Here is a 25,399-nt window from a genome sequence, read left to right as displayed (position 1 = left end):
TATACAACAGAGCCAATAATTCCCTCTTACGATCTTTTATTTTAAAGATTAATCCAAATCGTAGAGATTGTGTTTGTGTGTTTTTCGCCTTTTATCGCCATTTACGTCGCCATGGTTACTCGAGTCGCTAAGAAAAGTCAAAGCACACCATTCTCGATCAAGTCGCACGCATTGATATATATAGTGTCTGGGTTTTCTCAAAGCTGCGGGACTAAACACGCACAGAAATTTCGATACGGAAGATGAATAAAATATGATTAACTGACATAAAAAAGTCTTCCAGCGTAGTCAGTAACCACAATTGTTGAGCATCCTTGTCTCCAGTCAAAATGTAACAAGCACAGGACAATTCAACTGGGTTTTTTATGTTTTTATTACAAAAGTCAGAAGCAAACTGCATTGCAATGTTGGATTGGAATAATTTTTGGTTGAAACAGGATGTGTTTACATTCTTTTAAAATAATTCGGATTTTCATATATTTTAGAAATAAAATGAATAGGTTTTAGCTCCATGTACTAAAACCAGAGAATGAGGGATTTGTAGAATAGATGTTTTTGGTCACTGTTCCATGTTGACACTGTCAGTTTGAAGCCACAGGTTTTATGAAATGTGGGTTACACATATAATCCATGATAGTGCTGACTGTCTGTTTCATGAATTAACCACTAAAATTTTTAATTTGCCAATAAAAGCCTTTAAATTTGCTTTTAAAAACATGGGTGGGGTAGAGGGGCAATTTGGCATTTATTCTTCAGTGGGTGTACATTATGATATGGAGGATTGGTTGATACAACCACAGGCACGTTTCATGTCTTTGTGGCTTTAAACAAGGCTCCGAGTCCAGACTTTCTGCTGCTGGGAACATAATGAATTCCAACCCGTTGTGACCCCTGCACTCTCAGCTGGACTGCCCACACACCTGCTGGTAGTATTTCCTCAGCATCTCCACCTGAGCAGCACGCACCAGGATGTGGGGTCGAACAGATGCCAGCTTCTGACAGGCCTCCTCTGGAGTCCAGCAGTGTAACTGTCAGCAGAAAGGCACAATGTCAAAATCAAAATACCCACTACTCACTGACTGAATGTAGAATCATGACTGTGAGGTTGAACTGTTTCAACTTTAATTTCAATGCAATGTTATTGCCAATACAAACCAATCCTTTCCTGTGAAATACCTATGGGAAATTAAATGTGTTTAGCAGAATATTAGCGCTGCTATTCTTCTATAAAAACAGGTGTAATCTACCAGATATGGGCTTATTCTGCACAGTTTGGTAAGTGGTTTAATTTTAAATATTGCAGGGGGGAGTAGAGTACAAACAGAAACTGACTCATTGAGCTGAAAAGGGCTGCAGGGGACAGTCTGCTACTGTGCTCTGTGATACACAAACCTCCTACAAGTCATCGAGGGAAACTATGTCACCTTGCTGTGTGGTCCTGTGAAAAAACACTAACATATGCCAGCATGGCTCAACTGCTCACAGTTGTTCACAACACAGCTTAGCATGCATAACTCCCCCCCGTGGAAGAAATTAGCTAAAATAGGTGGAGACCTTCCAGCATTACTGTGCTTTAAGTCCAGAATTCCCTCTTTGTTTTACTAGCCCTCCACTGCAGCTCACCACAGAAATACTGTCAGTGTAAACACAATTTGCACTGTGGATTTTGTCCCCTATAAGCCTTTCAATGTATATATGTACATGTCAGACTTTATAAAATAGTGAAATTATCCTTTAAGGTAAGATAGTATTTACTGCAAGGATGTTATAGTGCATGGTATTACACTGTAAAGTTGCTTCTCCTTTTCTGTTAACTGTTTATTCGTGAAACATCTACTTAAAACCATTGTCTAGGTTGGAGATGATAGTGTAACGTTCCTAAAGTTTTATACTGACCCGGATGAGGTAAGCAGCAGCCAGTGTGGCGCTGCGGGAGCGTCCCGCCTTACAGTGGATGTACACGCTGGTTCCCTGCTCATGGTGCTGCAGGGCAAAGTCCACGCCTCGGTGCAGGTTCTCCAGGCTGGGGACGCCAGTGAGGTCAACGGTGCTCAGCCTCAGCTGCTCAACCCCTGCAGCCCGCCACTCCTGCACCCATCAAACACATCCAACAGTCATTTATCATGGAGTATGTAAAGGACGACCCCATTCTCCAAAGACAAGTGAAGTGAACTCACCTCGGCTGAGTTGCAGAAATATTTAGTCTCATAGTTCTCATTCATGGTGATGACCCCTCGAACATTTTCTGTTTCTACCAGCTGTGACACAAGAACACACAGAGACAATCATACTGTTACCGTCTGGATACAAACTGTCTGCAGTATCTACAGTAAAGATGATATATTCTATATTTTATAGTTGTATAATTCATTGGCAACTATTTTGATAATCACATAATCGTTTTAGGATTAGTCAATTATTGCAATAAATGATGACGATTTGGCAGTGAAGGGGAAAGTTGAGGGAAACAGAACCCAATTTTGATCCACTTATTGTTGTGAAAGGGGTTTAGAAATCCTAATTAAAGCTTTAACACTGTTTAAAACAGTTTCAGATTTGTGCACTTTATTTAATTTATAAAAGAAAAAAAAACTCCACATTTATGGAGGGTTTTTTCTTTACACAATTTGATTAACAAGAAGCCAGCTGTAACTGTTTAAAACACTGTTTCAGATGTGTAAAACAATTTAATCTATTAGTGAACACTGAAAAATGTGATTTCACCCCTTTTTTAAAATCCAGATCACATCAGACCAAATCCACATCAACATATTTAGACTTGTTAAATGTGGACCAATAACTACAATCATTGATCTGGATTAGATAAAGAGGGAGAGTGTGAAGACTCTTATATATGGTCTCGAGCAAAAACCACTGTACTGGTCCGATGTGGTCTGAGTGGCGAAAAAAAAACAGTGAAGTTGCTCTATCAAAGTGGGTTTTTAACAGTCACTGCTTTAACCAGGATGTTTAAACCATTTCACAACAATGTGTGGTGCAAAAACACCACCCGCTCAGTATGGTCATTCAGATTTCCTTTCCCCTTATTCCCATTAACTTTCCCCTTAATCGACCGAATCAGAAACTGACTTCAGTGTCGTAAAACAAGGTAGTTTCACCTACTAGCTAATCACAAATTGTAGCATTTCTACTATAATGTAAGTAAAAGGTCTGATGTTTCTTTCACAAGACACTGAGGCGTTAAAGAGACAGACAGCCAGAGAGTCTTGTATGAGGCAGTCTGACCTGTTTAGTCATGGATCTGAACGGCAGAGCCCCCAGGACCACCGTCTCGTCCACTCGGTCAAACCACCGCCTCGACGACACCTTCTCCATGACAACATTGTAGGCTAAAGTCGGGTAGAACAGCAGCCTCGCTAACGCTCCGGACATGACTGAGCTATCTATAAGAAACTACTTAAAAACTTAGCTTTTCATCACTACTACACTCTGTTGTTGTGTGTAGTGTCTCTGACCCACAGGCTGTATAGTCTGACCTGTCAGCCGGTTGACATGCGTTCCTCCTCCGGAAGTCTGCCCCGCTGACAACAGAACTTCCGCCGCGAATCCTTCAGAATAAATTCCGTGACCTCCACGAAATTGAACACTGACTGAGAACCAGTAAAACACTGGCAGGCTAAGTGCCCACTTCATCTTGGATTGTTAATGCACAAAATCTGCCCAAGATATTACTTTTACCCTCTACTTTAGCATCCCTTACATCTTAAACATATCATAAACATCACAACAATATTTTTCAATGGAGGTTGTTACATCCAGATGTCTGGTGATCATATCAAAATAGTCAAAGCCTATAGTCAGTTAGATGACATCAGATAATGATGAGTTTACTCAGCACTGATTCAATTTAAGAAGCTGGCTATGTCAAGTTAAACTGAATTAATGGTGCAGAGGTTTAATTGTTGTAATCTCTCTGATGACTTGGTCTGAAGTCAGCTCTGCTTTAGTTTGCATACAAGGCTTATCACAGTCTAATTGGTGAGTCTGCTGACACTCAGATCACAGACATTGATCTGCTGAAAAAAACTTGTAATCCATGCTATTGCTCTCATTTTATTGATTATAATTCTCTTGTCTACGGCTGAGCCAAACATACTTTGCTAACTCTTATAGAAACTATTGTTTGAGATCTTTTTTCATAGAACTTCTTCCTTTCAAAGAGATGATTTTGAACAGATAGAACACCAGAAAGTCACACTTTTGTGAAACCTGTCTATGCTGTGTCGACAGACGCATCAGATTCATTCACGACTGACAAATGTCAAGCACGTGATGTTTGCAAGAGCGAGACCTGGTCAAACTGAACAGGCTGGAGTTTAGACTTTCAAAGACACGTTAAAATACACTGTATTTAGTTTGTGCTAAAATCACATTATTGTAACCGTGAGAGAACGTGAATTTGGATATTTTGTTTGGCAGCACAAGCTTTGGTCAGGGAGGGAAAAAAAAAAAAAATCATTGTCATCGTAGGAAACTGTCATTCTGTGCTCTTCAAGAGAAAATGCATTTAATATATTTTGACAAGCTTTTCCAAATCAGCCATGATAGTGTATCAAATCCATGTGATTTAACTACATTTAAACTGCTATACAGCACCAATGTATGACACATTTTTACCAACAGTCTTAACAGCCTGTTTAAACAACTAACATCTTTGTCAAAGGGAAGAGAGACGAGAACAGAAGATACCGAAATATATACACAAATACATACATGTATAAAAACAGATTTGGAAGGAACAGTGTGAGTGTGTATAAAATTACACTATGCGCTGCAATATATTTTCTAAATAAAAGAAAGTGCAAAGTATTGATAATACATTTGGCCTGTAACTCCAGATTGCATAACTTCATGAAGCAAAACTCGCTTTCCTTTTTACATATTTTAAAGCTGTGCGGTACAAGACGCAGATAACTTTTATTACATCTCAGTAACTGGCACAATCAGATAGCCAAAGTAGTGTTAGTTTAACTTATGATACAAACATTTTTTTCCTCTTTGAGACAGTGACAGGGCAAAGATTCAGTAAATGGCAATTGATTCCTTGTCCCTTGTGTATCATTGACTTAAAACTTAATATATTATTACCTTCATCTATATATAAAAGCAAATAGCAGTGACAGGTAGTGATCCATCTTGTAGGAGATCAGAACTTCATTGGAAGGACTATGATATTCTAGCCGGGGCGGTCGTCATCAGAGAGTAGCGGTCAAAGGTTGGTGGTGGTAGAGTTCAAGACGTCGTGCTGGACCTTGGTGTTAGAGGCCTGGGACAGGTCTCGCTGTGGAAACACAAGAGCCGTTGTTAAGGTTGATTCCTCGGACAATACGAGGAAGAGACAACAATTGGAAGCAAACCTAGCATCACCAAATAAGAGCGTATCGTTTTCTAATTATGATGAAATGGCACACTGAAGACTGTTAGTGTGAATTAGTGAGAAGACAATCACACAAACTAACGGACTAATAAGGTTTTAAACTATGACTCAGAATATCCACCTTTTGTTTAAATATCATAAAGAATCATCAGGTTATTAGCATCAAGCTATCTTGTGATTCAATGTCTTGTCATTCAGTTTTGGTGGAGCAGTTTTCTCCAGAACCTTGGTCTCTCTACGTCTTCTACAAAACATTTCTTCTCGTATGGCTCTTCAACTTTGGTGCCAAATTGAGGCTCAAGAAATAAGCCGTTGAGCTCGAGAGATTTACACTAAAACATTACAACTGCTATCGATGCATCAGTGATAATTGCTATCAAACTGCATTTTTAACAGAGGTGCAAGCCTCGTCACCTTTAGCTGTTTTGTAAATATTAAATAGCAACTTAACTTAAGTCTCATTAAATCAAAGTAATCTCTTTATAATACTAGCAATGGATTAGTTTAGAGTATGTCTTTGCCTTTCCACTGAGAAAATTATAGATTTGAACATTTATTGCTGCAGTCTAAATGATGAAATTATCTCAACAAAAATGATTATAGTATATACAGTCTGTTGCAAATGTATGGGGATTGACCAGGGCTGATGTTAGATTCCTGAACTGAATTACTGTGGCTATGGGTTCAAACAAATATGGCTCTGGATCAGTGTCTTGCTCCGGGTGAAGGAGGGAGGCTCTGATGATATTTTGGTGGCAAATATCACAGTCAGCGTTCTGAAGCATACACGCTCCAACTGTGAGGTGGACAACTTAAAGGCATCTGGTGTAGACACTGGGCAAGATAGAGCAACACTTAAGCAACAGTCTGTCAGAGCTGTAATGAGGGTGGGAGTGTAAACTGTCATGTGGTAACTGGATAATCTCTCCCTTGATTAGAGGCATGCAATTAAAGTAAAAGAGATTAGTAAGCATCACACCAGGTTTTAGCATTCGAAACACACCTTGACTGAACAGATTCAGTGTTGACCAAGTCCCTCTAAAATATAAATTTACATCATTAGCATTTGTACATCAGAAGCATCTATAAATACACTTAAATGTGTTACGGCACAGAAGTGAGGAAAACAAGATGCAGAGCAAAGAAATTAGAGACAAAAGTGTAAATTACCACAAACTCTGAATATGTGCTGGCAACAGAGGCTATGCTGAAGTTACGCTGTGGACTAACGGGGGTCAGCAACGCACCACTCAGAGGGGACCCCTTCAAATGGGCCTCGTTCTCCTTGTTACAGCTCTGTATTCGTGGGTGGGGGGGCTTACTGCCTCCTGGCGTCCGTGATGCTGGACCCTGGAGGACACACGGTGGGGGAGACCGATCACACAAATGCTTTTTAGTGACGCAATACAGCACAATCACGTTTTAGAGTTAAATTCACAAAGACATAAATGGAGGAAGATAGAAACAACCCAACCACCCTCCATGCTGCAATCGTCAGAATGAACTGATGAATTAGAGTGAATGAGAAAGAACAGTTAGTGGTTCACATGCAGCAGAGATTCAGAAAATATTTCTGTACAAATGAAATGGAAAAATGACAGAAAACACTTTACAATAGAGCAGAAAAAGTGAATATAATAATAAGCTAGTTAATTGTCCATCTAACTTAATAGGCTCTGAGCCGCTCTTCTTATTGGCTGACTGTATTCCAACCCTCAAATAAAAATATAGCAGGTATTTCAAGTAAACACTCGGAGAGCATTTTGATGCCTACTTTATAATCAAAATAGACATGGACATCTCACTTTATACAATATAGGACCTTTAAAATTTTTTCATTAAAATGTTGTTTTCTAGAGAATTTGTTGGGAGATTTTTTTTCATCTCCTGTTACGTTTTCTTTAGGTTTGATGTGTACATCTTATATTTCTTTTATCTTTCAAATGAAACCAACCTTGTTTGCTGAGAGAGGTGGGCGGGGCACAGGTGAGCGACAGACAGTTCCACCATAGACAGAGCGCATGGTGCTGTTAGAGGTGCCACTAGAAATACTGGAAGTCGCGTTAAACTGATGAGAGAGGCAGAGGGAGCGTGTTAGTGCCGACACACACAGATCATTAAACCAACTATAAGTAGAAAAGCAAGACACAAACTTTAGCACCTTTCGTGTTTTATTTGGTGTCGTGGTGCCCAGGAATCTGCGCTTGGTTGGGGTTCGTACTGCTGTTCCGTACAGCATATCCTCCTCAGTCTGTTTGCTCTTCTTCAGGTGCTGTTTAAAGTAAAGAGAAGCGTCAACACGTTTCTCAGCAAACATACAGGCTAAGCCTTTAACACAACGCAACTTGTTTACCCTTTCTAGTTTCTCCTTCTCTTTCTCTATTCGGTGCAGCTCCCACTGCTCCTCCACATACTGCAGAAACTTCTGGCCACTCACGAGAAACTCGCGACCCTGTTCACTTTCCCACGCATCAATCTGGGCTTTTAGTTTCTTTTCAAGCTAAAAAACAAACAAACAAAAAACACGATGTTACATGACAAATGTTCCAATACTTAAGATATTATCAGTTTAGAAAATAATAGGTGGTCTTCATGTCTTACCTTGGGAAGGCTTTTATGCAGCTCGGACCTCTGTTTCTCCTCTTTGAGAAGGTTCCCTCCTCGGTTTGTGAATCTTGTCGGATCTGTGGCTTTTTTCTGACAACAAGAAAGAAAAGTTCCACATTAGGAGCTTAATACTACGTTTCTCTCCAACATGCGGCCATGGAGCCAGATAAAATAAATTCAGGCAGATTTTTTTTAAGGTATGCACATTCAAATCACAAAGATAACTCACCTCCAGCTCTTGGAAGAGTCTCCAGCTCTCCTCCCATCGGTGAACTCCGTCAAAAAGCTCTTTGTGATCCTCATAATGCTGCTTCAAGCGCTGGATCTCAGCATCATGCAGACTCAACAGCTCTTCAGTAAAATCCTCTAAAATAGCCATTTACATCTCGAATGTCATCACCTAAACAAACTTCAGTATCATTCAGTTTAAAGCAACTAAAACAATAAGTGAACCCACCGCTAAAATATGGCACAAAAGCCTGTCGCTGGTCCACGCTGAGGAAGCACTTTTCCCAAAATACAGCGATCTCGGAGCGGATGGCATCCGTGACGTTCCGGATGTTTAGCAGTTTGAGCTCCTCCAGACGCTGAACCTCTGCTTTTAACTGAAGAAAAAAATAAAAGTGTAAACTGGTCATGATAACAACTACAACCATGGCTGTGTAACTCAGCGTGTCAAAGGGAGTCTTCTCACCGCTTCCAGGTTCCTCTTCTTGGATGCGACCATGTGTTCGTTGAAGACCTCTCTCTCCTCTTGGGGAACCTGCAGTCGGTCCCACAGCTGCTGGATCTTTTCTCGGTGAGTCTCGCACATCGCCTCGTTCTCAGCCTTGCGTTCCTCCAGCTGCAGGATCAACACGGCAGAAAGTGGCAGCAGTTAGCAACTCAGCAGCTTTGACTTGGTTCCCATATTCAGCCAGGCCCAACTATAATTTGTGGAACCCATAAAACCTATTTTCCTTTAATCATAAAGGACTTAAAGTTTCACTAAATGTAATCAGAGCTTCTGCAGGATTTACCAAATTAAATTTAAGACCTTTTTAATAGCAGTTATAATGCTATAAAAACAATCTCACCTGACACACGAGCAGTTTGAGAGCTGTAATATTGTCTCTGGAAAGACAAAAGGACTCCTCAACCTCACAGACCACGTCCTTCTCGAAACTGGTCTCAGGGATGTGGTCCAGCTCCTCCATGTACAGGATTATCTGCTTTTTGAGGTCCATGAACTCAGCATGTCGCTTTGCCTGAAAACATGAAAGCAGCACAATATCTGGTCAAGGACAGATTAGACTATTAATTATTTTACTGTAATATATTCCACAATAACAGCTGAGTTTAATGCAGAACCTCTTACAAATGTAGTAATTATAAACAAGCTTCTTGGACTTTTACTGCACATATGAGACAGAAACTAGAGTTGTTCTAATACTGACACTAAAATGCTTCTGCCTCTCTAAATGCCTAAATCAGATATCAGCACAGTAGTCAAGTCTATGCACCAAACTTAAACAGTAGTATACACTGGACGTTGCGCTGTGCTGCCACTGGCAACTACTGTTTTAGAGCAGTGAGGAATTGATTTCAGGAAAATAGTGTAAAATTAGCCATTACCAAAATGTCAGCAATTTAGCATCATGTTAGACTGAGAAGTCCAACCAGTAAAAATACAGCAACAGTATGCAAAGCTTTAATTTGGAGTAGTAAACTGTGGGAACTTTTTTTTTTTTATATATGACTGACAGTCAAATTAGACAATCAAAGAGATTCTATGGTATTCATGTATCTGTTCATTTTTTACAAAGTAGTTGTTAAATGCTATGGTATCAGACCAGTACTTGGTATCAGTCGACACACAAGTCCAGGTATTGGAATTGGTATTGTCTAGGAAAAAATATTGGTACTGGAACATCCCTAACTGAAACTCTTTGAATCAGTGAGCTGTTGAAAAGCTGTGGCCTCTGTCTTGAAGACCTGCTATAACTTTTGGAAAACACCAGATGTCACTGTTCTTGATGCGTTTGAAGCTACAAAAGATTTTTTAGCACAAATAGAAAGAAATGCCCAGAGCTGCATAAGGCATCATTTGCCCAATCACTAATGAAAGCTGAGGCTTTCATCTGACCCGATACGGTCTCTGGAGTTTGTGCCCATCTGCCACCACCTACAGCATAACACAGAATCACAGCTTCCCTGTTTCTGCAGTCCCAATGACTCAACGGTGGAGATGTAGATTTAACAAAGGAAGCTCCCACCTTCTCTTGGTTCTGGTTGGTGATGTGCTGACCGAAGTTCTCCAGTTGCTCCAGTGAAGGCACAGAGTCGGGCGCGATGCCGTACGGCATGGAGCACAGGATGTCGCACAGGTCCTGGTCCTGCTCCAGCAGAGCCTTCAGCTGCTGCATCCGCTGAGTCTTCTCCTTTACCAGAGCCTCCATCTGTGTGCGGATGTTCTTCTCTTGCTGGAGCATGCTAATACCATCCTCTTCCTGGATATACACAGAAGATAACAAATTGACTTAACTATCAATCGGTCAAGAGGGATCTATAATCTAGTGTGAGTATCTAGTCAGGAGAGTTAAGAGCCCAAAGTAAAGTTAACAAATTGTTACTCAGTGCACAGTTATTTTAACACGGAAAACATTGTTACCTCAAACACAGATAGCTGAAGCTCCAGGCAGAGTTTCTCCTTTTCTGTCCTGCATGTCTGAATGCTGCTTATGAGCCTCTTCTTCAGAGACTCCTCTTCTTTGATCATCATATCTAATAAGCTCTGGTGGATAAATGCAGTAAAACACATTACCATATGCAGATGGGAGTGTGCAGATGTTGAAATTCTTACCAATATCCAGTAAATGATCATTCTGATGGCTATTTTGACCAATATGGATGCAGATATTTTCATTTCTTTGCAATCGAACCAAATATGTAGTTTCAATCATACAGTTAGACAGTAATACTGGTCCTTGGTGCAGATACAGACGCTGCTCTGTTAGTACGTGTCCTAGGTTATTAACACATTACTGCTGTTTCAAGGAGATGAGCACAAAGTACTTCAACTCAATTGTACAAAACATGAAAAGTTAATTGTTGCATAAACATTTTTTGTGAGTTTTAGTTTAAAACCTGCAATCATTATCAGATTTGTTATTCTCCTGAATATTGATATCAGCCTAAAGAAATCCAGTAGCAGTCAGCATCTAGTGAATATAAATAGTGACAACCCAAAACTGAAACTCTGCTTTGTTGACCAGTGACCAGATGTCTCATGGTACTGTGTATTCATGGCATTTGGGCTTTCAATACTTTCCAGTGGCCTAGTTTCACACATAGCGATTGTTGTGTTCTTGTGTTTGGTTCCCCCCACCCAGACACACACCCTCCTTTCTCCAACTTACACCTAATTTTGTATAAAATTCAAACCACGTGTAAACATGTTTTAGGACAAGTGATAATGTCACATAGATCGCAATACATCACAGCCTCCAATTCAAGTTTCACAAATCTGAAAAGGTGTTTTAAACAGTCATTAAATTCGCCATGTTAATCTATAAATCTAGGTATAGCAATTGTTTTACCTAAACCCATTATGATGGAGAAAACCAATGAATTCACAATGTTTGTGTTTTTACAAATCTGAAAAATGTTTTAAACCGTCTGTAGCATAGGTATAGAGTCTATACCGACCTGGTCTGATGTGGCCTGGATGGGAAAAAAGCAGTGAAACCAGTTCAGTGAATGTTGGTGTTTTAATTGCAGTCTAATTGTTAGTCATGTCCAGATTTAAAAAGTAATGTCAAAATGTTAATTAATTGATTTTAAGACAGATCTGGTCTATTGTTGTCTGGGTGAAGACAAAATTAAAATTTTCACAAATCTGAAGGGGTTTTAAAGACTTTAGACCCTTTCACAACAATAAGTGGATAAAGAGGAGAATTAGTGATGTCATTTAACTTTCCCATTAACTGCCGAATCAGAAACAAACTTCAACGCCGTGAAGTGAGGCAGCAGCAGGTTTAGTCATCACGTGTACTATAACAAGTTTACAGACATGATGATGTCCATAATGGATTTCGCACCTTAATGTGGTTCTTGACGACATTTGTTCTCTGTAGTCTCTGGTCCTCGGGGATACCGATCTCCTCCCAAATGTCCTTCAGATGGCACAGTGCTTTATTCAGGCACGACACAGCCTCTGCTGCAAGCACCTCGCTACAGGGACAGACAATCGATAGATGCACGGTCAGTTCGTTTATCCATAAATCTTTTTTATGGCATTACTAATCAAACACATCTCACAGAGTTCACTGCTCTGGTCGAGTTAACCGACGTTGACGTTAGTTTAGCTAACACCTACCTGCTGCCTCGTTTAGCTAATATCATACATATAACGTTATTTTACAAACTCTGAGTCTGTCTGGAAAAGAGTTTTGACCTTACCTCTTTCTCATCGTTAAATTCCAGATCGTGTTGCGTTTATCGGTTTAACAGTTTGAAACAACCGAAACCTGTCAGAGAGTCGAGCTGAGCTGCGGTGCGACGTCTGCTCTCACCGCAGTCCGTTTCTACACATTTCAAAATACGCGCACTCTGCTCTCTGATTGGCTCCTTCTGCGGGAGCGCGCGATACGTGAAACTAACGCCGGCCGCCGGGGCGGAGAACCTCTGCAGCGCAACACGAGACGGAACCGCCCACCGCAGAGCAACTCATGAAGGAAAACAAACACACCAGTTTCATGGTGAAACGTGTTAATTTTAGACTGAAAACCGCAGACCACAGTAGAAAACCATAACAACATCACAACACAGTTTTCTCGCCCACAACTAAAAGCGAAAAAGGTCTCTTTATTCTTAAACATAGACGCTACCCTATAATGACGTTATCTCCAAGGACTGCCCTGATGTAGCTTTGTAATATCCACCCGTTTTAACAGTCCCCACAATACATTTTTGGCTGCATTAGATCACACCTCTGACCTGTTTCCCTTTCTTTGCGTCTTATTTTTTATTACTTATTGTGCTTAGTGTGATTTTTTTTTTCCAATACACTCTTGTTGTTCTGTTTATATCTGTTGTGTCAGCCAGGGTTTATATTATTACCTACTCCCTGATTACTCATGTAATAACATTGTAATGACTATCATTCCGCATTCTCTGCAATAGAAACAAACAAAAATGAAGAGAAGGAAAAGCTTTAAAACATTTTTAAAAACATTTATTCACTTTATACATCTTTACAGTTCTTTTGATGACAGAAACTGACCATAAGTGAACATTTTCCATCTGTAATGTCAGTGCTGGAGGGAATGCATGACAAGGGCCTGCAGGAATGTGTCAGGTTTCTGTTCATGATGTGCTGACAGGCCTCATACATGGTTGTCCAGCAAAGCTTCAATGAGTCTTGAACTGTTTGTAATCGCAGTCGTTACCACAATGAATTTATAACCTGAAAGAAGAAAAGAGAAACGTATGAAATAATTTTCTTCCAGGTCTTTTTGACTCAAAGCAACAAGTGAATTTTTCCATAAACCACAGCAACAGCAGACATTTTGGTTAGGGTTTCTTTTTAACTTTTGAAAAATATCCTCCTGATCCAAAGGTTAAGGAGACCCATGTTAAGATTTTATGAAATATTTACCCAGTAAGAGCTTTTTATACATCTGAAATTTCATTTTGAGTCCAAGTGTCACAGAAATGACAATAACTCAGTGTATTTTGAAAAAATATATAAAATTGGTTGTCTCATAAAATTTTAAATATTCCCACATTTACATATCTTGATGTAATGTTTTTAATGATTGAATAATTCTCACTTTTTCAGATCTTATTAATTTGATGGCTGATTACTGAGTAAATGCAAATAGTCTAACACATTTCCAATCATTTCTGACAAATAAAATATATCAGTTATAGTTAACATTGATGCAGGCTATATATAATTAAGTCTAATATTTATTTATCATAAAAACACAATAAAGGTGTAAAACTTTCTGGGGGGAAATTCAGTTTCTATCTGTGGATGTCAGGTGATGCCAGTGTTATTGTACCCAAAGAGTTCTCCATATGAATCATTCATATAAAACACATAATTCATTATCAACAGTCAGGACAGCAGAAGTGAAACTAAACTCAAAATAAGAGGGGGAAACCTACGTGACCGGAACACATTTAAAAATTATTATTATTATCAGCATTCAGGCCATGTTTACCTCTCTCTCTGCCGAGGAAACGAAGGGCTGAAATCTCAGAGAAGGTGCAGCCACCGAGGAACATGACCAGGACGATGCGCTGAGCGTCACTCTTTGCTTTTACATCCGCTCCGTTGGCGCCTGATGAGAGACAGAAAAAACTTTTTGGACTGACAGAAGTGAGACGACAGGCTCTGTGGTGAGGGAGCAGTTTTCCTTTACGGCCAAAATGTGTCTGAATATGACCAAAAGGAAACCGAGCAACTTAAACCTCTAGAGTTTCATAATTTCAGACATTCAAACGTAGTTAGACTTTGAATTAATGTATTTCGAATATGAGGATGAATCACTAGTGTAATCCATTGTCCTTTCAACCCGCCACTGTGCTGTCACAGTGTTTTTCTGTCCTTAAGTCTTTGTCATGTCATTTGTACAAGAAGGAGCCAATTAGAAACCTTTTCCCACATGTACATGGCCAAGAAACCATGTTCCTCCAAGGGAAATCAGGTTTCTCTAATCCTCTACCCCAGTTCCAAAAGCTGAGTTTACATAGCGTTTAAGAAATCAGTTTACTACAGAAAGCCGACAGTGATCCAGCTCACTAAGCACATGTAAACATTCATTCAAATTATTCCTTTCATTGTCAAGGTAATAATATAATATCTCCTCGTAACCTAACCTGTAACAGCAAATTCATTCCCATTCAGCAGCCTGGTGACTTCTTCAAGCCCCGTCCAACCGTCTCGCTCCAACACCTACACAACACACGCCAAGAATAAAGTTTCACAAAACAACACAACACAGTCAGATCACGTGGGATAAATGAATTCTGCTGATTTACTCACCTGCTCAATGAGTTTGCAGCTCAAAGGGATATAGGCACCGCTGAAGATGTAGGCCATGTCTCGAGGGACACGCAGGTCGTACTCTTCATCTGACTTTGGCACCTTTACACAAAGTATAATAATCCAGTTACTGATCTTTTACAGCATTCACAGTGCCTTGCCATTTGTATGTCATGCTGCAACTTCATTAAAGCGTCTTTCGGAGCGAAATAGTGAAGTTGACATTAGTTTACCAGGTTGAGTTTTCTGCTTAAGGCTCTGAAATTGCTCTTCCTCGCCAGGGAAGAGAAGGCGTCCGTCAGCTTTCCTGGAGGAAATAGAAATAAAAAAGCAATAATGATGAGGATGAGTTACTCTAAGTCATTCAGCCATATCCTGCAGAAGGATACACACAGAAGCGACTGTTTCACCTGCAGTTTTGTCATTGACCAGTTTGCCCACTTTGCTCTCCATGACCGTCAGTGTTTCCCCCGGCTGCTGCTCCACCAGCAGCCCCAACTGCCTCAGGTTGGCAAATGTGAGCAGGTGATCCACTCCATAGCTCTGGTGAGGTCAAGCAGAGACGATGTTACACACGAGGCGCAAGGTGATCAGCATCAAAATGTGGACCATTTTTAAGTATAAGGTGATACTCTGTATTTTTGTCAATAAATAACCATAAAAAGACCAAAACCAACAATGCGTCAGTCTGTCACTTATTACTTTCTGACATCTCTACCTCGTCTGTGGCTCTCAGACTTGAGCCCATCTGATCTTACTGAAAAAATATAACAGGTCTCTCATTTCCTAAAACAGCTGAGCACTGTAGTTTCAATGTTACTGAAACAGATGATTGGGGATTATTTTCAACTGCAGGTCAATTCACTTTTTGTGTTCTAGCGAGTACTTACAGTACTTTCCTGTATTTACTTGTTATCTTAGATCAACACACACAGTAAAAGAAGGAAATGGTATGTGTACCACTAAATAGGCCAAGAAAATAACAGCACTCATTTTTTAAGCTTTTAAGTTTTATAAGCTACAGGTGTGACTCTGAGACCTGTTTATCTGAACAAGACAATAACAGCCACTCCTGTTTTCTCGTTCATGGTAAATAAATAATCAAGTATATAAGCAACTGCAAACAAAAATGGCTAGTTTTGTAGTTTTGTAATGTGTCATAATTTTACTATTTCTACCAGGACATATATAAGACTGTGGTTTTTAAGGAGTTTTTTTTTTTTTTAAAAGCTGGACTGGGTTTAATTCCAGACTATTTTGTGGCTTTAAAAACATAAAAACCTTTTGGAAACAGCATTTGTTCATTTTCAAAAAGCTTCAATCAGCCACATGTTGAGGCTCACCTGTAGATACTGTGCCTTTAATGACCGGAAATCTTTTGGGAGGAGTCCTGAGAGAAAAACACCATCACACACAGTTATTATTTCACTATGAGGATAATTTGATTCTGTCTCTGGAATCCAATAAAGGCAACTCACCGTTTTCTGTGATAGACAGAAGACAAAGCAGCCGCAGACTTTCTATCATAGAGACCTTAAAAAAGAGAAGAAAAAAAGTTTCCAGCACATTATTATTATTATTATTATTATTATTGTTTAATGTGTTCCTATATCAGACTGACTGTGTTTGAGCAAAAGCACCTGTCTGCTGATGTGCTCCTCTATGAAGGAAATACATTCACGGATTTCAAATCCTTCAAGTAAAGCTGGAACAGAAAACAAGAAATCAAAATCTGTATCAATAAGAACATAACCAAAAATATGGCTAAACAAATCACATGTAACTAAAACCTGACTGTCACAAACTGAGGGATCTTACAGTGTTCTGTCTTCAACAGCTCCTGGAAATCCTGCTTTGTTTTCTTCTTCATTATTGATTCACTGGCACCAATGTCTGAAAGGGAACGTGCTCTTCAGCTTTGCACATATTACTTAAAACACATCACAATCAATCTGACATAGACTAAGCTGCAGCGACACTCACGCAGGCTGAGCAGCCGATGTTCATGTTTCAACCCTTTTAGTTCCTCGGACACAAACGTCTTCATCTGCTTTATGTCCATCCCCCGACGCTTCTGTACAATTAAAGAAGAGAAAACAGAAAAAGAAAAAGTGTCAGTTACTTCAGTCACCTTAGCTACAAAGACTGATGAGGGTAAGAAACGTTTACTCGCATCATATGCCGTCTGGAGGTTTCTGGCTTTCTGACTGAGGAAGCCAAAGACGTTGGAGAAATGCTCGTTTCGGATTTCGTTGAAGACCTGCGAAACGGGAGTGTAGAGGAACTTTTAATTTGAAATCATGACAGGTAAAAGAAGAGATCTGCACCTCCAGTGTCGGCCCTACCTTATCCTGAGAGTTCAGCATGACCTTCAGACTTTTGTCGGAGGAGGTGACATCAGGTCCAAACTCCACACATCCTGCAGAACAAGAGACATGAGACGACACATCAACACACATAAGTGCGTTAAAAAAAAAAAACATCCGCAACCCGACAGATGTGATACGACTGGAAGGTTTAATTCTACAGGAAAACAACACAGTGTGAGCTCCTATTGTGACGAAGAGTTTACATGCACATTAGTATCCTGGTTTTGATCGTATTTGAAATATGAGGTTTACATGGAACATGAAAAACCTGATTATTCATCGCCCTGAATACATGATCATATCAGCATTCAGGTTTCTGTCTGTGTGCAATTGCGTCTTCTTTCCTGAACGTCTGAGCCACTGATTTAGCTATGAACATGTTCAGAAACCTGGGAAAGGTGTTTACATGCCACAGTATCCTCGGAGATCCAGCTGGAATATCAAGGTTTCTGAAAACTAGGATGTTTCCATGCAGAAGTTAAACTGAGATACTCCGAAAAACCTCATCAAAACCAGGATACCTGCACGTATAAACACACTCAATATTTATTTCAATATTGATTCCACATACCATGCTATGCTATAGTATATATAGTTGATCAGAATTAGTTAATCCGATCATGTTGGAAGTGTTTATAGTTGTTCGAAACAGCCACAAAGGAAGTCGAAGATTTAAAGCTAACCAACAATGGGGAGGGAGTGGTCTAAATATCCATTACATTTGGAGAGAACGATGCACATTTTCACTCTCTCCTGGACGACATAGTTCATATGAAAAAGGCCACAAATAGTTGTATAACAAGTGAAAACAAGAGAGAGAAATTTAAACCCCCACAGCTGGCTAATCCCTGAGTGAAGTGGGTGTGAATGTTGGATTTTGGAAAGGTTTCGGGGAGGGGCTTTCTGTAGCTATCTGACCATCCAACTAGCAGAAGATGAAAGTACTGGCTGTCTGTCCTCCTCCTGGGCAAATCTTTGTTGTGAAGCCTAGTTTTAATGTTTTCTGATGAAAAGAGGATGAAGAGGAAGTGAGTCAACTTTCTTCCCGTGCTTTAGTGTTGGCTGAGTTTTTGTGGACGGATGCAGATTTTCACCCTGAACACAGGTAACTCTCCACATGCGGCTTTGATACCCACCACATTTGATTCTAAATATATCATCCACCAGTCCTTCATAGACAACTTGTGAGCACAGAGGAGTGACAAAGTCCACATCTGTGAAAGACAATCATAGTGTTAGAGAAAGAAAACACAACACAGCATGTCACTGTCATCCACTGAGGAAAAGGTTCACGGCTTCTTACCTCTATCAATAAGAAAAACATTCCCTATTTCAGCCTGTCGAGGTTTTGTTTCTCCCTCTTCTACCTGCTCCCTCCACGACTCGTACGCCATCTGGCACCAGACAGAAAGACAGAATTCATGACACTTCAATCCTTCATCCTTCATGCCCATCTAAAAAAAACCAGCAGCAGAAACATTTTCTTCGGTGACTTGTCTTTGGTCTCTGTTCGTACTGCACCTTGGCACATCGTCCAATCCCGTAGAGCTTTGAGAACGGCCCGTAAACAGAGTGAAGCAGGTGCAGAGCGCTGCCGGCCGTCCTCACCCAGCGCTGGTCTCCTGCCTGTCAAATTACAGCTTTTATGTGCAAAATCTGATTGTTCGTCGTTAATCTACAAGATACAAATTGTCGTTAATACTTTTACAATTACAAATTACAATTACAAATTGTTGACGTTAATTAAATACATGCTGATGCATCTGTGCTGGTACTTGGTTGCTACTCTGTCAATTTACTAAATTAAAACCGATTAATCATTTTAGATCTATTTTTAGCTCTATTTCATTTGTTACCAGGAAGTTGTCTCGAAAGAATTCTGGCAACTCCAGACTGATGATGTCATCATCAAGTGGGAGGAGGTAGAAAGCCCATTCATCAGTGGTCACATCTGTAGGAGGGCAAAAACAACTTTAACACTCCTTTTCATTCACACTGATCGTGGCTTCTAAAACAAAAAGTGAAGAATCAAGGATGCTCACCACCAAAGAGCCCCTGCTCCTCCAGCACCGCCTCACACGCATAGAACTGGACGACACAGGACGGTCAGCAAGTAAAAATCAAGTATTCAATACAATACAAATCAAAGCAGCATGTGAACACAACAGCAATACCTTCTGAGGGGTGAAGATTATCTTGTATCTTCTAAATTTCCCTGCTGCTTTGTCTGCATTGGCCACATCTGGAACCAGAAGGAATACAGCATGAAATACATTCACTCTCATACAGTCCAAAGTATGAAAGATATCAATGAAAACCAGTGGGTTGAATTATTTACCAAGTGCATCAATTTAATGACATTTATATCACATTTCTGTCAACTCTTTCAAGCTGTATATAACAATAACTCCTCCTAATATCATTAGTTAATGAATAAAGACGACCTGGGTCTGCATGAGCACAAAAAAATGGATGGATAAATGGACAGAGGGATTAACCATTTCAAAATAACCTTTTTATTTAAGAGGTCTGGAACTATTGACAGTGAAAGTTGTAAAGACATCCAATGCCAACTTTCTGTATGTGACAGTTCCAATACGCAATACCTCACATTTCAGTTGATACTAAAAAAGTGTTGAGGTTCAATAAGATCTGATCAAGTGTCACTGTCACTGAGTTTTGGTGTTTTTCATGTTTTCACCTCAGCTAAAGGACTGAATGCTTCCCTGTGTGTTGAGTTAACTTTACATCTTACTGTTAATGTACACAAATAAGAAACTTCTGGATTTCTTTCAGGTGTCAGTGATGTTTGTGAGATTTTGTTTTGTGTTTGGTTCCCATAGTTACCTATCTATCTACAGAAAAACCTGCAACTCTACTCACCACATATCCACTTCACAGTTTGTATTCTCGGCCGGATCAGGAAACAGAGCCTATAGGAGAGTAATGCCAGATTGTCAGGCAGTCACATCAGGGGTATGTGTGTTTTAAATTGTTAGAAGTATGAAGGGTGCGTGGCTCACTGATCTGAGGTGCTGATAATAGGTTTGTATTCCACTTTGTAGAGTTTGTCGACTTCATGTTGCTGCAAAAAAAACAAGAGACAAAATGTTTGAAGAAGCCACTGGAGCTGCAGTTTTTCTCAAGAGTTTCTCACCATCAAAAATCAGTGGCGCCTCAGCTGATAATATTCACCTTCAGTGTTGACACATTAGCAATACGATCCAGCGGGCTCATCAAGTCTGCCTCAATGAAGAGGTCCTTCTTCCCTGGCAACTGTGTAACAAAGAGAGGAGGATAGTAGAGTGAAGACAACAATCTACTCAACCGTTCATTTGTCTATCTAAATGAACTATTAGGCGATTCTGCAGAGTAGACACATTTTTTTCCAATCTTAATCAACACAACACATATGAAAAAGAGGACTTTGCACTAGAATACACTAATTATCTGCAGATATTATTCAATATATGTGACACTGTTGTTATCCCACAAAAAGACAAAAACTTAAACCTATTATGTCTTAGTCAGGGTGGAGAAGTCTGTACTTTTAGACTTCTTCATCCTGTTTATGTCCTCAAGTCTAATGGTTCCTCCTGAAGACTTAAATCTTTTAAAAATGGCTCAATAATACATACTTTCATCTTATCAAAGGCCAATCAGTTTTCTGAAACAGCTGGGCACTAAATAAGTGAATTTTTGGGGACTATTTCCTGCTGCGGATTAATCCACATTTAGTGTTTTAGTGGGTATTTATGACTCATGAGTTTTTTCATGAGATTTACTGACAAATAATAATATTGAAAATAATATTGATAATGAAAATTAGTAAGATGAGGCCTTAACACTTTCCAATATCACCAGACTTATACTTTCAAATGTTGATGTTTTTTTTTTTTTCCACTTATGACAGGTGGGTGTGGCCACAAGTGCATTGCAACAGCTGCTTCATACCTGCACATAATCCCTGCAGTGTATGTCAGGGTAAAGATACAACGTCTGTTTCTGTTTTGTTCTTGTTTTTTCAGTAACTTGCATTGTTTAGTTAATGTTTTATTATAATGTCCTATAATAAATTCTTTCATGTCAGTCATTCTGCTGCTGGTATGTCTGCATTAGCAGCCAGTTGAGGCAGCCACTCGAGCCAATGTAAGCAGAGACATTTTTCTGTGACCTGTTCTCACCTGTTCCAGCAGGTAGATGAGCTGATCTCTGGCCAGTCTCTTGAGCAGAGAGAAGTCAGGGAGCTCCGGGGAGTCTCTCCTGGCACTGTGAGCCATACTGGGCCACGACAGGGACAGGACGACAGTCACTCATCCACTGCACAATGCACACAATAAACAGAGAGTTACTAATTCAGAAACAGAAAATGTAGAGACAGAGAAGCTACAACCAAGAGTCACACAGAAGATGCAAATCTGTGCTAGGCTTGACTCACTAGCTCCGTTAGCTTGTAGGCTAAAAACACCTACTTTACATCACACGGATTTTCAAAGATTAGTGTCAAAGTGCTGACACTGATATGGAAATAATTTCACAAAAATGCCCAATAAATGACAGAAAATAAGCAGCGAATATCTGTCAAAATCATCAGAAAAGGCGTTTAGCTTAATATTAGCATCTACCTGCTTCCGTAGCTGAATAAACGGAACCGATTCCCATCGTCAACTGTTTCCCCCGGACACTACAGCAAACAGACTGCTACACTTTGGTCGGAGCGTCGTTGGAGAACCAAAGACCTGACGCTGTCACTACATGTAATTTTCCACCATGGATTCAGAAGCGGTTTTGTTGCTAGAGACTGTAAATTTTGCCGCAGAAAAACATCGTAACCAGCGACGTAAAGACGCAGACGGAACTCCGTACATTAATCACCCCATCGGTACGTAGGATTATGGACCTAATTTCCTGCCAAAACTTAAACAAACAAACAAACAAAACTTGTTTGACATTCGTAAACATGCAGGAAATTAGCTTTACGTTAGGAGTCTATTTGTTTTAGCGTGATGCCTTCAGGTGTTGCGCGTAAATCTGTTTCTGTGACACTTTCTGAGGTGTTGGAAAAAGGCAAAAAATTAATTTTGGTCATTTAATTAATCTAATAATACTCATTGGAGCTATTGATCATTGAAGCTAATATTGGACGATGTATTGACCAATATTGGTTTACTGCAAATATATTGGCATCTGTGTTTATGTTTTCCAGTAAGTAACAAGAAATTGCAGTACAAAAATGCAAATGTAACTCACTTTAGCACTTTATTAGCAGAACCATACTAACACAGGGTAGTTCCTCAGTTTGCTCTCAAACAGCCTCAGTTCTTTGAGTCATGGATTCCACAAGCTGTTGGAAACATCCTTTGAGACTGACCATGTTGACATGACTGCATCACATAATTTCTGCAGATTTGTCAGCTGCACACTCAAATTGCTAATCTCCTGTTCTACTACATCCAAAAGGTGTTCTACTGGATTCAGATCTGGTGACTGGGCAGGACACTGAAGTTCACTGAACTCACTGTCATGTTCATGAAACATTGTTGAGACGACTTTGGCTTTGTGACATGGAGCATTATCCTGTTGGAAGTAGCCATTAGAAGATGGTAAACTGTTGCCATAAAGGGATGCACATGGGCAGCAACAATACTTAGACAAAGTGATCTATATCAAGATTGTTTTTTATGCTTTAAATATCTCTGTATATATCATTATTGGCTTTATAGCATTCTGAACTACTGACGTTACGTTAGCGTCAAAACTGCATTATTGGTCAGACTATAGTAAGTGCATGGCATCCCACAAATTCTCAAATGAAAGAAGGTATTTAGATATAAAGGTTGCACTTACAACATAAAATTTGTTGCACCACAAGGATCTATCTAGAGACATGAATTATTTTTTATTTATGCCAATAGTTTTAAATTGGTTAGAAGAATCTCTTCTCCCATTTTGTGTGCTGATGATAATAATACCACAAACAGACTTAAATACTTTAATAGAAAAGTACCAATAAAGAAATTGTGAGAGATGCAAGATGCTCTGAACTTGCTTTGATGCTTTCATAAAATAGTAAAAGTTAGAGTTAAATTTTATTATATTTGCAGGAAAAAGCAGGATATACTGTATGTTGAGGGTAATGCTAAAGTGTGAGTGGAACAGAAGTCTGCCATGTTTCATACACTTTCTACTATTTGTTAATGGGAAATTCATGTGGAAAAAATATACAGCCTCACATTAGGAACATAAGGAGCGTTTTCCTTGTATACCTTGTGTACAGTACAAGGCAGTGTTCTTCAGCATTTGGAACTGTTCATCAAAAAAAGAAAACTTTACTCTTCTTTTCTATTGAATGAAATGAGTGTTTTATCATGAACCCTTTAATGGATATTTGAATTGTAGTTAATAGACAGCTGAGTTTAGTATGAGTATAATATGACTCAGAGTTTCCTAGTTGTATTAATGACATTATTGGCAGGTCACTCCTGACATCCTGACTTTCCTTGCAGCAGCTGAAAACAGTGTCTTGCTGATATTTCTTTCGCTGATACTCACAACTCTGTGTGTGTGTGTGTGTGTGTGTGTTTGTGTGCGCGCGTGCACCTTTAAGGAGTAGCAAGAATCCTCAGCCATGAGGGAGGCGTCACAGACATTGAGGTTTTGCAAGTATGTTTGTTATCAGTGCGTCACTGTCAAGTCACACGGTGGAGTTCAGCATTTCTTGCATTACTGAGCCTCGGCGTCTCTGTGTGTGCTGTTCCTCCCTGCAGGCTGCTCTGCTACATGACACAGTGGAGGACACAGACACCACTCCTGCAGAGCTCGAAGCAAAGTTTGGACCGACCGTTGCTCGTATCGTTGAGGAGGTGACGGATGAAAAAAGTCTGCCCAAACAGGAGAGGAAGCGTCTGCAGGTGGAACACGCACCTCACTGCAGCCGCCAAGCCAAACTGGTCAAACTGGCTGATAAACTGTACAACCTGAGGGATCTGAACCGCTGCACACCTGTCGGTCAGCACCTCTCTGCCACTGCCACTTCTCTTATTCTGTAACTGACTCACTTATGAGGGTTGTTGTTGTTTTTTTTAAACAGGATTTCATTTAATTTGTATATGTTTTAGAGCTGCAATGATTAAAAGAAAATGAATCTGCAACTATTTTGATTATCAATATATCATTAGTCATCATCATTATTTTTTAAACAAAAATTCCAAAACATTGTCTAGGTAAAGTTTTTCATATGTGATGATTTTGCTGCTTTTCTTTGTCTTATATGTCATATAAGATTGTAAACTAAATATTTTTGGGTTGTGGACCGTCAGTAGAATTAACCAAGCAGTTCAAAAACATCATCTTGGGATTTGGTAAATTATATTAGGCATTTTACAGACAAACCAATTACTCTTGAATATAATGGGCTGATTAGCAGAAATATTTAGTTTCAAGTCTAAATAATTTCCTGAAACAGCTGGGCATTGCAGTTTTAAGCTAACCTCATTCAAACACAAGTATGTAGTGCATTTGTGGGGGACTATTTGCACCAATCTCTGGCTTTAGCTGCACAGACAAATTGTAAAATTGAGTCAAAAATCTCTCAAAGTGGAAAAACACAAGTACCAGTGCTTCAGAGTGTGTACTTACTTACCATACTTTCTCCCTGTGTGTGTGTTTGGCAGGTTGGACAGCTCAGCGGGTCCAGGAATATTTTGTGTGGGCCAGTGAGGTGGTGAAAGGCCTGAAAGGAACCAACCCAGTTCTGGAGGAGAAGCTGGAGGAGCTGTTCAGACAGAGAGGAGCCCAGTTCTGAAAACATCGCCACAACACAGCGCAGAACAGACTATTTAAATTACAAGTACTGTATATCACCTTTTCATTTATAAAAAAATAAATCAATTTTCATATAAAGTTGTGTGTGTGTTTTTGTTTAATAATTTTGAGGTTTGAATTTTGGGCTCTGGGTAATTGTATCAGCATTTACCTTAAACCTTAAAAACT

The 25,399-nt window shown here is 39.7% G+C and overlaps 4 protein-coding genes across 8 annotated transcripts; 1 reads left to right on the top strand and 3 right to left on the bottom strand.

The window, feature by feature from the left end:
* Positions 1-355: 355 nt before the first annotated feature.
* ptpmt1 (protein tyrosine phosphatase mitochondrial 1) lies at positions 356-3,545 on the bottom strand. The gene is made up of 4 exons (XM_056376327.1): positions 3,247-3,545; positions 2,178-2,258; positions 1,897-2,088; positions 356-1,028 (listed from the first exon to the last, which is right to left on the bottom strand). Exons 1-4 carry the CDS (start codon positions 3,391-3,393, stop codon positions 900-902), a joined length of 549 nt encoding a protein of 182 aa, XP_056232302.1. The 5' UTR covers positions 3,394-3,545; the 3' UTR covers positions 356-899.
* Positions 3,546-4,355: 810 nt separating this feature from the next.
* On the bottom strand, positions 4,356-12,552 carry prc1b (protein regulator of cytokinesis 1b). Of its 5 annotated transcripts, none has more exons than XM_056377205.1 (15): positions 12,446-12,552; positions 12,085-12,217; positions 10,656-10,778; positions 10,261-10,494; positions 9,082-9,252; positions 8,700-8,849; positions 8,463-8,610; positions 8,235-8,371; positions 8,000-8,095; positions 7,752-7,898; positions 7,560-7,670; positions 7,353-7,466; positions 6,646-6,748; positions 6,402-6,436; positions 4,477-5,302 (listed from the first exon to the last, which is right to left on the bottom strand). In XM_056377205.1, the coding sequence occupies exons 1-14, from the start codon at positions 12,454-12,456 to the stop codon at positions 6,417-6,419; spliced, it is 1,698 nt and encodes a 565-aa protein (XP_056233180.1). In that variant the 5' UTR covers positions 12,457-12,552; the 3' UTR covers positions 4,477-5,302; positions 6,402-6,416. The 5 variants fall into 5 exon arrangements, with proteins under 5 accessions (XP_056233164.1, XP_056233180.1, XP_056233145.1 ...); XM_056377170.1 differs by having other exon boundaries at positions 4,478-5,302; positions 6,569-6,748; XM_056377189.1 differs by lacking the exon at positions 7,353-7,466 and having other exon boundaries at positions 4,356-5,302; positions 6,569-6,748.
* A 653-nt stretch (positions 12,553-13,205) lies between these two features.
* On the bottom strand, positions 13,206-22,172 carry vps33b (VPS33B late endosome and lysosome associated). Its single transcript, XM_056373787.1, has 24 exons — positions 22,033-22,172; positions 21,592-21,727; positions 20,603-20,683; positions 20,431-20,492; positions 20,291-20,340; positions 19,582-19,649; positions 19,450-19,495; positions 19,264-19,358; positions 18,929-19,033; positions 18,711-18,801; positions 18,544-18,621; positions 17,384-17,457; positions 17,212-17,298; positions 17,022-17,112; positions 16,857-16,931; positions 16,679-16,743; positions 16,517-16,571; positions 16,382-16,428; positions 15,449-15,581; positions 15,272-15,345; positions 15,039-15,140; positions 14,873-14,948; positions 14,215-14,334; positions 13,206-13,451 (listed from the first exon to the last, which is right to left on the bottom strand). Exons 2-24 carry the CDS (start codon positions 21,685-21,687, stop codon positions 13,372-13,374), a joined length of 1,851 nt encoding a protein of 616 aa, XP_056229762.1. The 5' UTR covers positions 21,688-21,727; positions 22,033-22,172; the 3' UTR covers positions 13,206-13,371.
* Positions 22,151-25,309, top strand: hddc3 (HD domain containing 3). Its single transcript, XM_056373814.1, has 4 exons — positions 22,151-22,289; positions 24,015-24,070; positions 24,175-24,415; positions 25,081-25,309. Exons 1-4 carry the CDS (start codon positions 22,178-22,180, stop codon positions 25,209-25,211), a joined length of 540 nt encoding a protein of 179 aa, XP_056229789.1. The 5' UTR covers positions 22,151-22,177; the 3' UTR covers positions 25,212-25,309.
* The last annotated feature ends 90 nt before the right edge of the window (positions 25,310-25,399 follow it).

This window comes from Seriola aureovittata, chromosome 1 (genome assembly GCF_021018895.1).
Source record: "Seriola aureovittata isolate HTS-2021-v1 ecotype China chromosome 1, ASM2101889v1, whole genome shotgun sequence".
Classification (NCBI taxonomy): Eukaryota; Metazoa; Chordata; class Actinopteri; order Carangiformes; family Carangidae; genus Seriola; species Seriola aureovittata.
Note: the sequence above shows the minus strand (reverse complement) of the source record. Positions and strands in the feature narration are given on the sequence as shown.